This window comes from Pezoporus flaviventris, unplaced genomic scaffold (assembly GCF_033815535.1).
Source record: "Pezoporus flaviventris isolate CSIRO_AGI_PZ_B2104156 unplaced genomic scaffold, CSIRO_AGI_Pfla_v1 ptg000023l, whole genome shotgun sequence".
Classification (NCBI taxonomy): Eukaryota; Metazoa; Chordata; class Aves; order Psittaciformes; family Psittacidae; genus Pezoporus; species Pezoporus flaviventris.
The window spans coordinates 10,948,492-10,966,782 of NW_026892571.1; the positions used below are offsets into that span (position 1 = coordinate 10,948,492).

Below are 18,291 nucleotides of genomic sequence, written 5' to 3' on the forward strand. Positions count from 1 at the left end.
CGCTGGTTGTTTCCGGCAGTACGTATTAAAGCGGGAATGATGAGAAATCCTGCAGAAATCCCTCCCTACTGCCCAGCTGCCTTTCTCTGAACCTGCTCTCGCTGTTGCTCATGGCCCACCTCTCCCCAGCATCGCTTTCCTGTTACCACTCCCAGTAATGCCTCCGGCAGCTTTGCTGTCATTAACTATAACGCAATTTCAGGCCCTGAGCTGCCTCCCCAGGGTCCAGGGGCGCAACGGGCGTCTCCAGCAGTAGGTGGAGCGGCCGGAGGCAGTAGGAGGCGACCGGCAGCCCCGGCCCGGCTCCACCGGCACCGCCGCTCCCCGCTGACCGCCCGGCCCGGCCCGGCCCTGCCCCGCCGGGGCGGAGCGGAGAGGAGCGGGGCGGCCCAACCGCCTCCCTCGGCCGCTTGCCCGCGGTGCCGAGCAAGCCTCTTCCGGGCGAGGGGCAGCGCGGAGCCGGCAGCGTGTAGCGGTCGAGGTGAGTACTGGCACCGGGACCGGGCAGGGGCGTCCCCGCGGCTCGGGCTCCCCGAGGGGCTGGGCCGCGGGCTGGGAAGCGGGTGGAGGATCCTGCCCCGGTGCCACCCCCAGTGCCACCCCGGTGCCCTCGGTAGGGGCCCAGCCCCGCACGTCACCCCGGTGCTTTCCCGCAGGCCCAGCCCCATGTCCCCTCGTCCCTTCTTAGGGCTCCGGCCCCGTGTATCGCCCCATCCCCTCAGTGGGAGCAGAGCGGGTGTCCCAGCGGGTCCCCCCTCTCCCTCCACATTCAGCAACTTCCCTCTTTACCACCCGCTTCCAAAACCTCTCCCGGCCACGAGTGTCCCCTGAGCACGGGCCGTGAGCCGCAGGGTGCTGTGTGGCAACGGCACAGATCCCTCGCCTGCAGGAAGCAAACCTCCCTTGGTGGAGGATCCTCCTTTCCAGGGGAGGAACGGCAGATAATTTGGGGGTCAGACACCTGATAGCCAAAGGCAGGGATTTTAATGAGAAGTATTTATTTATTGAGTTATAAATAATTGATTGTCATTATAATGGGTATTGGGAGAACAGGGGGAGGGGGCAAAGGCTGGCTTTGTACCCATGTGTAGTTAAAAAATCACCTGCATGGTTTCTATCAGAAAAAGCTACATGAAACTGAAAAGCTGCAGAAGAGGCCATGAGCATGCCTGAGCAGAGCTCCTACTCCAGTTCGCCAGGGGATATTCAAAACTTAAGGAGCAGAGGCAGGCTTGCAGCAGTCAGGACTGAAATGAAACAAGAGCTTGCACTAACCCATTTTAGCAAAGAAGCGTCATTTCTCGTAACGAAGAGACGAAGTGAACAGGTGACACGTCTCTGCGATCCACCTCGTGCAATGGGAGAAAAGGTGGGAAATGGAAAGCCAGCACTGCTGAGCTGGGTGCAGCAGCCTCTAACATCTGGAGGGAGCTTTAATGTGGAAATGATGAAATCTCTCATCAAGTTACAGGGCAAAGATGGCTGCTTTGAGGAGAGAGCCCCAGCAGAAGGCTCCATCCATTTAACACAGACTCTGCTTTTGTTGCTAGGCTACAAGTGGGACGTACATTTATAAGCAAAAAAAAAAAAAGAGAAGTATCTTATAGTGTAGCCATCATTTGCCTTCTCCAGCATTCAGTTTGGTTTTATGATTGCAGGAGGAGAAATCAGAGTGGAAAGTTAATAATCTTTGCAGGTATAAATAAATAGATATTTACTTATAGAAGCTGCTTTGGGGAAGGAGAACTTGGCGAGTTGCTTTGTTAACATTTGGTGTAAGTACATTGCATCGTACTTCTCCCAGTCATCAGCTGTGCTCCTTCTTTCAAATGTGGTAACAAACATAGTGCAAATAGAGCAATACTGTTGCTTAATGACCCCAGTAAGTCTGATATGTGCTCTTTTGTTATCATGCAAAAATGCTTTCTCCCCCTAAAAATCTATTAGTGCTTCTCATCTGAACTAATTATACTGCCAGGATTGACATCCCTGCAGAATGCATTGGGTTCTTTGCCAGAGTAATTAAAATATGGGGGGTAGCTGGGTTTGCCTTTCTGCTGTTGCTTTGCCAATGTGTTGTAGTTTTAAGATAGAATAGACCACCTTTTACTAATCAGAGTGTAGTTAATTTTGTGTCTTTTCTCCTAAGCCAACACAGCAGCTGATAAAGTGACTACTGCTTGTGGAAAAGAAGAATCAGAGTTTGTTCAGGCAAAGGACCCCCAAAAAGGGTCAGTGTGTTATCTGAAGAATAAATAGGCCTAATGGGATGCCTAAGTATTTCTGTATCAAAGCAGGGTGGGAAATGCTTCTAAAGAACTCTGCTCTGCAAAAACAATCAAGCAACCCTGGGTTTTGGTTTATAAATGTGTTGGAGGAAGAAGAGAAGCTGTTCTTCCCCCATTTTATAGCAGCAGGTATTTTTCTCAGCCTCAAGATTTTCCAGCCTGCATCTCTTGTTTCCCGGAATAGGGCACTGTTCTGGGACCCCAGGACGCCAGACTGTTAGGGGGCTGCTTTGAAGAGTGGAGATTAAGGGACCTAAGTGTGTCAAGTGGGGTTTTTTTTTCTCTCTCCCAGTGAATCTGCGCATGAAACATTTTCAGCAGCAACTGACTTCAACTTTTGAACTATTCCTGTTCTTTTGGATTCTGGTAAGCAAGAGGCACTGCTGTTACCTTCTATTTTTACTGGGTTTTCAGTGAAAAGCCTCATCTCTTTCAAAAAAGGAACTCTTAGTTGCCTCTGGGAGATTTTGTGAATCATGATCTGACCTGAGCGCCTTTGCATACATAAAGTTAAGGGTCTAAGTCCTGGTAAAGGACACTGCGCAAGTTACCCCTTCCTTTCAGCATTTGTGTTGGCTAGACTGCTCACTCGCCCTCCTGTGTGCAGGCTGGTGTGAATTCTCTTTCAAGCTGGAGCACGCAGCATGTTCCATGCTTTGTAACAGAGCGTTGCAGGCTGCTGTTTGGGAGTTGGGCACCAAGAAGGGAAATGTTATGATGTTCGTTATCACAGTATTTCTGCACTGCTTTTGAACATAGGCTTCTCTGTTGACTCCCCCAGCTCAGTTTTTGCTGACCTTCTGGAATTGCATGCAAGAGAGGCAAAAGGCTGTTCTCATTAATGGAGTCCACTTCTGCAGTGCAGGAGGCTGCAGCCTGGGCTCCAGCCCCTATATAAGCAAAAAGCAACAGACAGTTACGTACAAAGACTGAGGCAGTACTCTGTCTGGTACCCAATCTAAGGATGTTTGCTGAAGTATCCTCGCTCAGGAGAATTCAGGCCTTTTGTACCTGTTGAGGAAAGCCTGCTGCTGGGGTAGTTCTCACATGAGTTTTTAGCTTCGATACTGGAAAGAAACTGACAAAGTTTCTTAATTGTGGATTGTTTCAAGACTTGGGTTAAAATACAAGGTGTCAGTAACAGAAGAAAATATAAATGATTCCAAGGAAGGTAGCAAAGTTGCTTTTCATCATTTATTCACTGCTGCATGAGTTTATGTTGCCCAGAATTTCCCAGATTATCTGCCCATCTGGGTTATTAAGGCATGCAACAGGGTTTAAAATAAATGATCAAATGTCTGAGTTGTTCAAAATTGAGTGGTATGTTGCTGTCTGAAATAAATTAAATATTCATTGCTGCTCTTTTGGCTATTGCTTTGGTTTGAAAAGTGGTTCTGTGACCTTCAATGTGATGTTTAATATGTGAACTTTGAAAAGGAACAGCAGAGTTGAACTCCTGACAACTCCTGAATCTGCATTTTGTAGAATTGTTGCAACTGTTGTTGTTAACCTTTAAACAAGGTTTAAGGTCTCCTGGTATTGCTAGTTCTGTGGCCTTTTCTCCTGTTAATGTTAGGATTAAACATTAGACCGTGACCTGGCAGGCGATTCCATCTGATCAGAGAGGGCAAAAAATTTGGGTGTGCTTAGTACTAGGGCTTCCAGTTTAGTTCAGTGCCGCTTTCTGATTGAAAGTACAGGATGAAAAAGAAAGTCAAAGAATTATTAATTTAAAGTAAAGGTTTATTTTTTTAGGTTAGTAAAAAAAAATGGAGTTGAGAGGTTTTCTTAAGATGAAGACCTGAGTTTTCGCTCTTTTCTTTTAGTGCTTTTTAGTTTCTTTTTATTTTCTGCTTACTAGGGCTGGGGGAGAGATGAGAAGGCAGGAGCAGGGATCTTTAGAGAGCATGGCAGAGGAGAGGCTGGCAGTGAAATTTGCTTTAAAACTCTTGGGAAGTGCATTTTCACACTGTCTGGTAGGCCATCTGTATCACCACATCTAATTGCATCCAGTCCATAGAACCATGTCTTCGGCTCCACTTTTGGTGTCAAATACATGGCAAGACGTGGCTGTTTCTATAGCTTGACAGTCTTATGCTTACAAAAAAACTTTATAAACACACAATTGCAGCTATGACTCTGAAAATATGCCACAGTGTGAAACATATGGGTAACGAAACCTCTGTGTCAGCGCTGGGGAGCTAAACAGTGCCAAAGAGTGTTTGTTCCCAGTCACAGGAATGCAGTCCCCTGTACTATGTACTTTCTGGAGCACAGCATGGAGCAGTTTTGCCCAGGACAGCTGATGCTCACCCAGACAATCCAGCAGCACAAGGGAGGATTTAGCTGCCATTCTCCGTGGGCAGTTTGGGTACAGCTACCCTACTTAGGAAACTGAAAGGGTTTAATAATATGAATGTGCCAGAGAGCATAGTCCATTATTACTGGTTTAATTTACTAGTGTGGACTGTTACCAACTTCAGGATTTATGGGTGCAAGTGGTTCTAGTAAATACCTTTCTAACTGACCTGTTGTTAGAAAAATCAAGAATGTTTATTATTTCCTTCCTTACTGCATATTTTCCATGATAGATGTTAACTGACTGCATTATGATGCTGTCATTTATCCTTTCCAGTACTGCTGATCCTCCCATGAGGAACATGACCACAAAGTGCCATTTCAGTATGAATTATTAGAGTAACTTGTGTTTGTACAATTACTGTTGTGTCCTGACTCCTCTGTTAATAGAGTCGTTTAAGGAAGAGCGTTGTTTTTTGGGTAATTTTGCTCCTAACCTTTCCACCTTAAAACTTAAGGTGCTGCAGATCCAAAGTTTTGTCCTATTTTACAGGGGGTCTCCACTCTGTTGGTACTTACTGAGTAGCAACTGATGCGGGAACAATAAATTTAGATGCTTATAAGCAGTTGAGTGTCAGGCTGATGTTGAAGTTTGTATTCATTAGTGGACTGTAACAAAGCAAACGTTTTTATCTTTGTTCTAGAGGATTTGTGCATTTACTTTCCAGTCCCTTTGCAAACTTTCTACTTATGTCAAGATTCAGAGGGATTTACTTTAATTTGATTTAACCAAAATGTCCTTTATTTTTTCCTTACACAATTCTGTTATGGATATGTGCATAACAACAACTTAAATCTTGGAATCTTGGGCATATTTAATGTATATGGAGAATTATATCACTGAAGTTAGGAGAGTTACACCCTTGACAAAACATTGCAGTTAAAATAGTAATTAAACCTTAAATAGTTTCATTGCAGTGCTTTTGCTATTGAATATTTGAAGGGATTATGCAAACAGCAGCACCCCTCTAAAATTGTATCTGAAAATTAAGGTGACAGCTAGGTAAAATACTGTTGCAGCAACTTAAATTGAGGGTGTGGTACCCATTTCTTGCAGTTTTACAGTCTCACTGTTTAAATAAAAAAACAGAAGCCATACAGTTTATGATGATGACTGCATGGCTGCTGGATAATGTATCGATGGAACCATTTTTGTGCAGTCACCATTTTTACTTTATAGTTGGACATTCTATTTTATAAGAGGATCCTTCTGAAGTACAGAAGCATTTTATTGGCTTATGGTTTTGTGTTGTGGGATTTATTTCCCTTGTCATCATTTAATAATAGGGACTGATAAATAATGAGTAGCATCATGCAGTCTCTTTAATACGAGAGCTGGGGTTTTTAGTCTAAAAATATTTTGCTGGAAAACTTGCAGGTTTTCAAGACAGAAATTTACCCGTTGTCTTAGGCACTGTTGTGACAGAGCCGTGCCTCAGAGTCCCAAGACTGGCAAACTCAGCCACCCTTTTTACTTCACTGCAAGGTTTATGTCTCTCCAAGTTACATTATTCCAGTGTCTGAACTTTTTACTCTTCCTTGTATGCATGATGTCCGTTCCTTCTCTGTGGGCATTGATGCTCTGTCCCTGTCCACAGTTTTCATGACTTCTAGTTTGAACTTAACTTAGAACAGCATTGTTCCTATGTATATACTTAAAATGCAAGTCAATTATGTCAGTTGCATCATTTAGAAGAAAATAGTTTTTTTGTATTTAAATAGCTGTTAAAGTTTGAATCCCTTTTTGCATGTGATCTAACCCCGCCCTGTAGGCCCCCACCTCAGCCTATGCAGGATTAGAGGCTATAAACTGTCCTTTATCTTTTTTAAGATTAGTATTATTAAAGTTAGTGTTTTCTGTAGCTATCTTTCTAAACAGACACGGTGACTGCAAGCATGGTCCCTTGTTGTAACATATGCCAAGAGTCTTCCATTAATGTACTTTTCCCATTTTCCTGCTAGGATGCTTTTTGCTGCTGCAGCACTAACCCTTTTTTGGTAGGTTTAAAGCTTCAAGATGTGCATTACACCTGACTCCTCCTGCATCCACAGATCCTGAACTTGAGCAAAATGGTAACCCAAGGTGGTCACTGATCAGTCTGTAGAAGAAGCATGGGAGCGCAGACCTTGTGTGCTCCCAGATCTTCTACTGTGCCAGTTCAACATCCTAATCCAGGAGACAGCTGGACTCTCTTCTTTATGCAGCATTTGTTTTCTTCTAAGGTAGTCAGTTTTATCAGCACACATGGTTCAAGGAGCATCAGAGCATTCACAGTGTAGATCAAGTGGTGAGGGGATAAAAGGTAGGACATGAAAGGTATAAGTCTTATTTTCTGCAGGTCCACCCTTGTCAGGGCAGGCAAAATGAAAGAGTGAAACCATCCTGAATTAAACCATGAAACATCTGCACTGAAGGCAAATCCTTATTGTATAGATTTCTTATTACCAAAGGGCTTGGGTTTATGGACAGAAGTATGTAAAAATAATTCACAGATAACACAGGAGTATATATGCTAATCAGAGTGAAAAGAAAAGCATTTCTATTTACAGACTACTTTATTAAGCATTCATTAGACAACTTTAAACAGATTAACATAAGGTGTCCTAAGCAGTTTTAAGTCTTTCTTGATGAAACTGATAATTTAATTATATAAATATTTAAACTTGGACTTTCCTACAAATAATGTACCAATAGGGAAGCATTCACAGAGCAACTTACCAGCCCCAGTGTACAGGTATTTTTTTGTGCTATGTGTGCTCAGTTCTCAGTAAGGTCAGTGCTGGTCGTAAGAAGGTCTTAATTTTCATTAGTACAAACTGGCTTTTTTTCGTCATTTTTCCTGGTTTCACATACTAATACAGAAAGAGCACTGCCTTGGATGGAAAGAGGTGTAGAAAACCTTGAGCTTGTGATTTCAGATTATCATGTGTTTTTAACGGTACCATTTTCTGGAGATACTTCATTATAGTTGCCTTTATCCAAGCATTTAGAATGATTTATGCTTTATTGTGTAGCTGGGGGGGGGGGGGGGGGTGTTATTGTGATAAAAGCTGTGAGAGCTTGTGCTGGTTTGGAAGTCTCTAACTTGCACATGATGACTTGGAATAGAAACTGGAAATTTTAAACATGTCTGGAAAGGATTAATGGAGCATTTAAGCTGTTAATACAGTTCACCAGGAAAAAGCAAAAGCAGCTCCACTGGTGTCCTACCTGCAGCCTGTGCTGTCATTTCATTAATATCCAGAGGTCAGCAATATCTGTAGGAACACAGCTTGGTTTTACACAATTGTTCTCTACACTGCAAAGGCAAACAGCTCTACTTTGCCTGTGCAGCTCTGAGTTTTTCCTAATGACAGGAAAATTTAGACAGCGAGACACAGAAATATTTGTGTACTTGAAATTTCTGTGTGATTTTTAACCAAATTCATTTAGTTTGTGTAAAATTCAGTAATTAGATCTGTACGTAAGTGGAGAATAGTTGTCCAAGGAAGAGCTTGACTCTGATGGAAAACAGCGATCTTTCTTATTTAATGCTTTGGATTTTCACTATTCTGTTATAAGTAATACAAGCTAAGCATAAAACATAAACATCCTAAATGCTTTGTTTTGTCTTTTTCATTTAATGAAAACAAACTCTTTGGGTTTATAATCATAGAATAGTTATATTATAGAAACTGATTATTTAACTGAAATAAACTTTAATTCTCTGTAGCTGTATGAAAGGAAGGACATCTTTTTTGAATGGCACCAAATTAGGGTTTTGTAATAAATTCTTAAACTTATTTAGTAATAGCTGAGGTACGATGTTTTCATCATTCAGCTGTTAATCATGCTGTGTACCGAAACCCGTACATGCTCTTCATAATTAGTTACTTAATCCTTTTGGGGTTCTTAAAGTTCGGTGTACTTAGGAGTACATTGCTTTCTTCATGACCACATGTGGGACTTTGCCTTGAATATTCACCAGTGCTTCCCAAATCCTCTTTAAATATTGGTTATCTTCATGTGTAACGCAGTTACTCTGCACTTTTGCAACCTTATCTTTACAGCTTTACAATTGTGTCGGGTGTTCAGTGCCACCGTGCTTTTGCACACACCATTTTAATGAACTTCATGGGCTGGTGTAGCACTGGGAAGAAGTTGAGCAATCTGGATGTCACCAGTGGTTCTTCCTGGCAGATGATGTGTAGGGAAACAAATATTTCTTATAATGTTTGTATGGTATGCCACAAAGTAGTATCTGGCCACTAGGTTTTCATAGTCATTAAATCGCATTAATAACAACCACTGGAGTCCTAAATAAGTCATGGTTGTGCAATTACATAAGTACAAAAATGCTGAGTCTGGGCAAATGCAAGGAAACAGTCTTTTCCCTGAATAATTCCCACTCCAAGAGCAATTCTGACTGATAAGTGGTTCAAGGCAGAATATTTACAAAACAGTCCTCAACTGCTTGAAAACTTGATTTCATGGTTCTTGTGAGAGAGATTACAAAGTTGCATCATGTCCTTGAATGACTGCAAGCTGATTTAGCTGGCTTTCAAGAACAGACTCTTTGGGGGGGGTAGAGTGTTTGTTGGGTTTGGGTTTTTTTTTCTAGAAATTCTGCTCTATAATATCTTTTAAGTATTTACTAGTTTCCTCCTCCTTCCTGTTGCTTAAAGCTGCTGCTTATGGTAAATGGGGAGACTTAAGCCTTTATTTCTGTAGCAGTTTACTTTTCCAGACTTCCAAGTTTTTCCACTTGAGGCAGAGGAGAAGAATTGTAATTACCTTTGAGAGATGGACAACAGCTTCTTCAGATTTCATGAATGGTCTCCCCTTTTATCCCCACAGGGCTCACATTTCTTTATGATGGAGACACTTTACATGATAAGTCACTTCCTTTTTGTGGGTTCGGGTTTGGGTTTTTTTCTGTTCTGCATCACTTAAGTTTCAGCAAATTGATCAAAATGTCTCAGTCAATTCCATGGTGTTCTTAAGATGAAAATACTTAGTGGCAGCTTACAACATATATATTAGTTTTCCTCATAATGATACTTTTCCTATTAAAACAGCTAAAATTCTATATGATATCATCTGACTTTTTATAGCTCCGATTTACTTCAGCCATTTGAGTTACAAGCATTATTTGGAGGATGGCTTTTTGTGGTTTTGTTTGTTTAGAATTGAGTACAGAATATGTTGCGGAAATTTCTCTTAAGAAAGTTAAAGTTCATATATCTCGTCCTATGCAGTGACTGTCCTTTCATTAGATGTTGAAGTAAGCTTAGTCATCCTGAAGTAATTTTTAATTTTCTGGGCTTTAGGCCCCATAAATTCACAACTATGTTAGTTCAGTGCCCTCCAGTGTAGTTCTTTAACCATCTTTGAAGTCATCATTAGAAGATCGGGTCATGTGTTCATAATGTTGCAGGTTGTTGCATTATATAATCTATGTTTTGCTAAAGCATGGATTTAGAGAAACAACATTTATTAAAAGGAATTGTTTGGGTTTTGTCCCTAATTTTTGTTTTGTTTTTCTATGCCAGAGAAGTTAAATGGATTTTATTAAATACTTTTCCTGTCATTGCTCTTTGCAGCAGGTCTTTAGGCATCTCCTGAAATATTCAGTTTCTTCTACCCTGCAAGCCAGTATTTCCAGCAAACGGTAATTCATCACTGAAATAAAGCACACTTTGATTGATGCTGCTATTTACTACAGCTATTTATTTATAACTTTTTCTACTTTTTTTGCATCTGCCTCATCCCCAGGTATTTGTACATGTATCTGTGTACCTCTGCCTCTTAATTAGGTACTCGTACTCTTAGAAAGGTGTAGTGCATAAATGTCTTGGGGCAGGAGGGAAGGGACATCATCTGCTTTCAGGATGTGCACTTGCCTGTTTAAACTTCAGTTCTGCAAGCTGTTTGATGTTTGGTTTTTTACTCTAAGCATAACCACTATTCATCTTGCAGGCTATAGATGCATAATGATATAAATGGAATTCTGAATTGCAAATTTTCATGTTTTCTTCACAGAGTTCTTGAATATGTCAGGAAATATACCATTAAATATTAATATCAAGGAGCCCCGATGGGATCAAAGCACTTTTGCTGGACGAGCCAATCACTTCTTTACTGTAACAGACCCCCGGAATATTTTGTTATCTAATGCTCAGCTGGAAAATGCAAGAAAAATTGTGCATGATTACAGGTATGGCATTGATCACTTTTACTGCAGGCCAAAAAAAGTCCATGTCAATAATAAGCACATGGTTATGTATTTAAAAGGAAATATTTTAAACACTGTATTCACTGTACCACTCTCATTTTATTTCAGAGCTTGAGACACCTTTTTTTCATTTTAAAATAAACTTGCTAATGAATGGAGAAGTTGTGTCATCTGAGAACCCCTATGAAGAATTCTGAAATACGGAATGCTTAATAGTATTCTTAAATTCTGAAATTAGTTCATATGACAGCAAAGTTTAAAACCCCATATGCATTATATTGTTTGAAAATTTACTTTGCAAGTATTTACGATTCTACTTGCTCCAGAATTCCACACTGGTGATGCCAGAGGTCTGAGCTCTGAAATCCAGTACAGGTTCGAGTAAATCGAAATTTGGTGCTGCATGTATCGACTCAGCCAACATAACCATTACTGGGAGTTTTGATTGTTCTCCTTTCACCAGTCCATTTAAAAGCTGAAGAACTACAAGCTAACTATGAGGCTAGATTAACTTAGTGTGGACATCCCAAAATCCTCTGATGCCGCATTTGTCACTGGAATTTGCAGCGTTTTATAACAGTTGTGCTTTCTGCTGTTGTCTTACTTTGTTTTTCTAACTCGTCCCAAGACAAGGTATTGTGTCACCTGGCTTGACAGAAGATGACTTGTGGAGAGCAAAATATATCTATGATTCAGCCTTTCACCCAGACACTGGTGAAAAGATGATCTTGATTGGCCGAATGTCAGCTCAGGTACCCATGAACATGACTATCACAGGTTGTATGATGACCTTTTATAGGTAAGTGATGGCAGTATCTTACAGAAAAGATTTGCTTACAAATTAGAGAAGTTGAAATCAGTGTTATTGTTGAAATAGCATTTTAGAAGATTTATAATGTTTACAAAGGTAAAATTTTGCTTCCTTTTCTTTTCTCTCTCTGAATTCCCTTACACTTAATGGTTTATTTTATGGTTTCCTCTAGAAGTAGTTGTGAGTTAATCCCTTAGCTCCTCTGCTTCACCATCCCACTTTTTCTCAAACTGGGAAAGTTGAATGATCCAGAATTCATCTGTGTAGGAGAGTTGTGTAGAGGACAAAGAGGAGGAGATACTTAGGAATTTCTAACCTTGGAGACCTAGCACATCTACTGTAGCATTTCCACTCTGTTTTCTTGCTTGTTACAGAATAATTGGCACAGCTACTGCTTCTTCTTTAGCACTCTAAATTTCCCGATCCGCCCTCGAATGAGAACCACATTCCTGAAACTGTGTTATTAAGTAATTTAATGAAGTGTAAGCTTGAAAGCCCTGTTAAAAGTTATTTTAATGATCAGAAAGAGTTTTCAATAGCACCTGTTACTTCTGGTGGCCTGGTTCTCCTTGCTGAAATTCTGGTGAAGAATCTTCAGTGGTGTCTCCACTGGGGGCAGAGTTTGTGGTCTGAGGAGAGAAAGAAACACTTTTCCCAGGTATACTCTCCTAGCATCCAGCTACCTGTGGATCAGGAGCATTTTGGAGTTGTCTTTTAATCTTTAATTCAGTTCTACATGCACGTGAATGTTTTAATGTCACAAGGATTTATTAAAATAATGGCATCATATTTACTTTTTGAAGACTGAGAGGATAAAACCTGTGTCCTAAAATCCACCTCTAGGTCATTATGGAGCTTCCAAAGAGAACTAGCAGACTGTAAAGGAGTAACAACTCTCAAAAAATATTCTAGAAATTATAGCATTTCATATTTCTCTGTGGTTTTTATAGAGAAGTTTTCTATAATGCTTTTGTTATTACAACAAACCTTTGTCCCAAGTGCACCTTGGTATTTAATTACGAAGCTTTTAAATTCTATTCTTAGAAGTAGAAGTACTTTTATTATTGAGACAGTACCTCAAGAACTGTATTGTTTCATTTAGATAAGTAAGGACCTCTGCATGATTACTGCTTGCACTGGCTTTTCTTGATTTGCCATAATTTTCCTGTGCTGTTGATTCAACTTAATTTTTGTTATGACATTATTATTATTTTTGGGTTTGTTGTTATTAATATTTCTCTTTTCAAGAACGACACCAGCGGTGCTTTTCTGGCAGTGGATTAACCAGTCCTTCAATGCTGTAGTAAATTACACAAACAGGAGCGGTGATGCCCCGATTACTGTCAGGTCAGACACAAAACCACATACATATGAGTTATAAATAGTTCTCTGATGTCCTGGAACATGGTTGGGCTTTAAAGTTTGAGGTGATAGAGGGATAAGTTTTTTCATCTATGTTTATTACTAATTTGATATGCATAGATGAGAAGCCTAAGAACAATAAAGGTGAGAACTCCATTTCTGCCATTAAAGATAAGCCTGTGCACTTCAATCATACGCACTTAACAGTGTAGGATTTAATAGGAGTCTGTGCTGCATTGCTCAGTCATTTGAAAGTTGGTTTGGTCTTACATCAGGATATTTCTAAGTTGGTATTTTGTGCAGACCTTCAGGTGTCTCTCTCTCTGCCATCTCTTCAGTGCCCTGAAGTATAGCACACACCACACATAGTGCTTATTTGCAAAAAGAGGACCCTCCAAGGAACTGGTCTGTGCAGTACTTGTTTCTGCTTGAAGGCAAAGTGAGAGTCTAAATAGATGTAGAAAGCTAGAAATCATAAATAGGAGACTGGAATTGCAGTGCTTGACTTTCTGGTTTAGTAGCTGACTTGCCTATAGATGTCCAGTAGAAAGCAGTAGATTCAAGGATATAGAGACGCCTCATAGCTGGGAAGTATGTAGAGTGTGTTTTAGAGCAGACTGGGTTGGATTTGGGTGTTTGCATCATAGCTGGTCTGCATGTATGGGTTTCGGTACAGTTGATTTTAATTACTATCATAGACGTGGCATTAGAAATTCAAGCTGGTTTTATTAGTTTAAGTAATTAGGAAATTAAATACAGAACTAAATCCTTCAAGGCGTTCATTCAGACACATGAGAAAATGCTGAACAGATAGCAATGCAGAACCAGCAGAACCAGATTCAATGTTAAAATGTTGCTTGCATGTGATTTTTACTGCTAGTGAAATAGAAGTGTTTTAGTGTGAATTTGAATCTTTCATCCATATCTCATGGCAGTATCACAGAAAGGTCTGCCTTTTAACTTTCTGGGTGGGTATGATTACATGTATAGAATGTAATTAAAAGTGAAGTAAATGTTGACCAGATGCAAACATGTTTATTTTTCTTTTAGCCAGCTGGGAACAGCCTATGTTTCTGCTACCACAGGTGCTGTTGCAACAGCCTTAGGACTTAATGCACTAACAAAGGTATTGCTGATATTTTTTTTCTGCCATTTGTAACTAAACTTTGGTGTTTAATGCGATGCTAATAGCTCATTTCTCCTTCTGTGTATCTGTGGCATGTTGTGTGCAGCACCCAGAATGGAGCTGTAATGGCCTTTGATAGCTCCCTTGAGATCCCAACCTTATTTTTGCCCCATGTAGATGCTTTTATATGTATTTCAAACAGCCTGCCCTCCTTATATGTACATCTAACAATCTTGTGTTTTGTTAATACAAACTGTATCTAATAAGGTGCCTTTTTTTGCAGTTTCTTTTTTACATGTCAGAGTATATAATAGCATTTGAAAGTTAATTGCAGTGAATGTGTAGTTACAACAATGTGAGCTCATTATCCCGTAAACTGTCTAGGTGTGGTTTTAAGGTACAGTATCGCTTCTGCAAACTTGGACACCTCTTCTGGACTGGCTGAAGAACTTGTAAGGAGATGCCGCTCCTAAATGCAGAAAACTCAAATTCTTTAAACAAGTGCAAAACACAAGGCAAAGAAATAGATGCTTTCCCCCAAAAAAAAAACACAAATTAAAACCAAATAGAAAAACTGTATTTTGTACCCCTCAGCTTATGCTTAAATGTAATGGTATAGCTTTAAAAAGTTATTTGAGAGGCTATTCCAAGCAGAGTAATTCATATTATACAAGACACTGCCTAGATGAATAGCCTCCATAGTCAGTGCCTCTAGATGCAAAGCAGCTGGTATGGATGCTGTGACCTTGCCAGCAGAGACAGTAAAGTTAAGGTCTGCTTACTGTTGCTCACAGTCATGCTCAGAAGCTGACACTTCTCTGCAGTGATGCTACTGAATTAAGATTGGGTTTTCTATTTTCATGCCACTGGTACCTCTGAGAGAAGTGTTTATGACTTGTTTGTTGTTTTACCTCTGCCCCACTAATGAGTTTTCACAGCGTTTTAATTTAAAGGAAACAGGTCTGGTCTGTCATTAGCACATGAAGCATTTTAATATGACCTTGGGAAATAAAATTATTATATAAATTTATTTTCTTCTTTTTAATTTCCTTTTCCCTCCCTCTCTGTGTGTTTTGCAGCATGTCTCACCTCTTATAGGACGGTTTGTTCCATTTGCTGCTGTTGCTGCTGCTAACTGCATTAATATTCCACTAATGAGGCAAAGGTTTGAAAAAGAACTAAGATCACTCATTCTATATGTTACTGAGTTTTTAGAAGAGCAAGTTACTAAGTAAAAAGCACATTATATATCTTTAGCTTGTTTCAGAACCTAGCTAAAACCATATGCATGAGCTTGTTTTGATTAATTCATTATGACGGGCATAAAATAGAACATCCTTATTCTCTTCAGATAAATATCCATAGAGATCTTCAGTCTTACATCTCAGAAACCAATTACCAGCCCTTTAAAGGGGAAAAACAAATGAAAAGCACCATCTTATAAACACAAGGTTATGGGCAGAAAAGGGAATATATAAAGTATGTATTTACAATGAAGTTCAATCCATGGTAGCATTTATCTTTTACAAAAGGTGAGGAGTAGAGTAAAGGGAGTATATCTCAGTATATCTGCCCTTCTGTCTGCTTCTCACTCCCCTGAATGAGTTTAACAGCTAACCTTGCACTTGTGGATAAGATGTAGTAGACAATAATGCAGATACAGAAATGTAGTTTGGTTTGTGCATCCATTTATGCTTTCAATTATGTTCTTAGTGGTTGAAATGAAACCTCAGCCTAGAATGTCAGAGGGGAGCCTTCACAAAGACTTCTGGTTTAGTTCTAATCTTCCTGTATTCCCTGTTTTGTCTGCTGGAAAGGACAGAGTAATTCCAGAGCAGTCCAGAAAATCCCACATTTCTGAATTGCTTTTTGAAGGAACCTCTCTGTTCTGTGAAATACAGAAATAACACATCTATTATCTCTTTTCTTCCCCTCAGAGTGCTGAAGCAGCAGATTGGTGTTACAAATATTCAGTTGTTTGCTTTTGAGCATATTTTCCCCCAGATCTTTCTCTGCCTTTTGAAATTTTTGTGCCAAAGTGTTACAAACAGGTTAACATGGAAAATAAAATACAAACTGTAATTCTTAGAAACAACAGTTTTAAGGGAACAGAGATAAGGTGACAAAAAGGAGAGTAAATGCATGTCTGTCATTGCTTTATTTTATTCCTTATTCAACAGAGAAATCAAGTGTGGAATCCCTGTCATGGATGAGAATGGAAACAGACTGGGTGACTCATCAAAAGCAGCTCAGCAGGCAATTGCCCAGGTGGTTATATCAAGGATTCTTATGGCTGCTCCTGGCATGGGTAAGAATAACTGCAGTAACGTGCAGCTCCTGATTGTCAGTTCCTAATGTGAGAGAGATTAAAGTCTATACAAGTGATTTTTCTTAGAGGTTGAATTATCATACAGTAATGCAGCCAGTGTTTACTTTTCCATTAAGAAGTTCCACAGAGAAGTAGACATTTCTTGCTGTGAATATATCCACTGTGTGTTGCACTGAAGGGCAGCAGAAAAGCTCCTGCAATGCTTTTGCAGAAAAGACACAGCAAAGGAATGGCAACAAATTCCACTGGGGCAGAATTAGTTTAGTGAAGAGTAGGTGCTTTGCCCAGTGCCAAATTGCTGAGCTCAGGTTTAGTTATATGTGAAATTAGGAGGTTTGCTTAATGGGAGAATTTACCTCTGTAAATACCAATCCAGTATCTTGAATTGGCAATGTGAAATGAAAGCTCAGTTAATGACAGAAGACTGTGAATACTATATTAATCTTAATAGAAAATTAAAGTGTCTTTTTCCCCTAGGTTGATGTTTCTTTTTTTCCTTATTTGCAGCAATTCCTCCTTTCATAATGAATACATTGGAAAAGAAAGCCTTTTTAAAGGTTAGTCTTAGATAATCTATGTATATGTATTTCCTATCCTAATATTGTCATGAATTTAAAATACTTTCTGAGCCTTCATATGTGCCACCCAAACACTCTGGAAGGACACCATTTGTAGAGTGTGAGTAGAGCTTGTGCTTTACAGCTGTTGCTTTCTTTGTGCCTTTCTTAGACAGAGATAGCCTGGTTCTTTTCATCACAGTGTAAAATGACATTAAAGAAAATATGAAGTTGTTATTTTTATAATTGTTCTTAAAAATGTAGAGTTCCTCCTAGTAAATGAATCTTCCTTCTTCTGAGACTTGGAATAGAGTTTATTAGAAAAACATTGAAAATGTTGATGTTTTTTCCTCAACATAGCAATAAAGAGGTTTTGCTTAGCTGCTATAGTAGCAATTTGACTTTGGAAACCACAATGATGGTAAAAACCTCTTTTGAAAATGATCCTTTAAAATTTACAGGATGAGCAAGTGCAAGGTAGACATAGAACGGGCATGCTTCATCAAAGATTACTTATTTCTTATATTCTGTTTATGTTAATACAGTATGATGTCAAACATCTGGTCTTAGTAAATATATAAACTAAATCAACATCGTGCACTGTGTATGCATGAGAGGCTAAAGAAGAATAATGACATTAGTTATAGGGTTGTCTAACACAAGAGAAATAATGTTCAGATGAGGAACTCTGTAATCCTTTACCAGTAAAGGGAGTTTCATCTTCACCAGCAGATATCCCTGATTTACTTACTGCATAGCTCCAGGCAAAGTCTCTGCCTGTGAAACCCACCCAGCAAGCTGGGAACAGTAGCCCAAAACAATATCTCCTTCCTGTTAGGAGAGCGTGGTCTGAGCTTCCAGACCCTCCCCTTGAAAAGTGGTTTGGGTGGGGACTGGCAGGACAAGCAGGGGCAGTTGTCTGGGTTTTTTTGCCTAAGATAAAAATTTCTAAAATATTTAAATTATATTTCTTACTATTTCTGCCTTTCATTTTTCTTGTGCGGTTAGATTACCCAGTTACATGCACCATGTGAAACTGGGAAGAAGTCACAAGTGTATTCCAAATGTGAAACCATATTTTTCCTGAAAGTTCTTTTCTTCCCACTCCCCTTGCTAACACAAAACACTATTGCTCAGAATGTAAAAGCAGGAGATGTGGCATTTGAGTTCAGAGTAAATGACTGTGTGTGTGCTGCTTGTATCTCCTGAAGGAAGTAACCCTGCTGTGCATCCAAATACACCATT

At 39.7% G+C, this 18,291-nt stretch overlaps 1 protein-coding gene across 3 annotated transcripts in view; it reads left to right on the top strand.

Moving 5' to 3' along the window:
- The window catches only part of SFXN1 (sideroflexin 1), a 24,069-nt gene continuing 5,778 nt past the window's right edge, over window positions 1–18,291 (top strand). For all 3 annotated transcript variants that reach the window (XR_009743983.1, XR_009743982.1, XM_061456695.1), the window contains exons 1-8: window positions 1–18; window positions 10,669–10,843; window positions 11,490–11,660; window positions 12,921–13,019; window positions 14,085–14,160; window positions 15,240–15,325; window positions 16,341–16,468; window positions 16,997–17,046. Coding sequence is in view for 1 of the 3 variants with exons in the window: in XM_061456695.1 (XP_061312679.1) it covers window positions 10,680–10,843; window positions 11,490–11,660; window positions 12,921–13,019; window positions 14,085–14,160; window positions 15,240–15,325; window positions 16,341–16,468; window positions 16,997–17,046 (774 nt within the window). In the remaining 2 variants the exon portion in view is untranslated. The remainder of the gene's footprint in view (window positions 19–10,668; window positions 10,844–11,489; window positions 11,661–12,920; window positions 13,020–14,084; window positions 14,161–15,239; window positions 15,326–16,340; window positions 16,469–16,996; window positions 17,047–18,291) is intronic.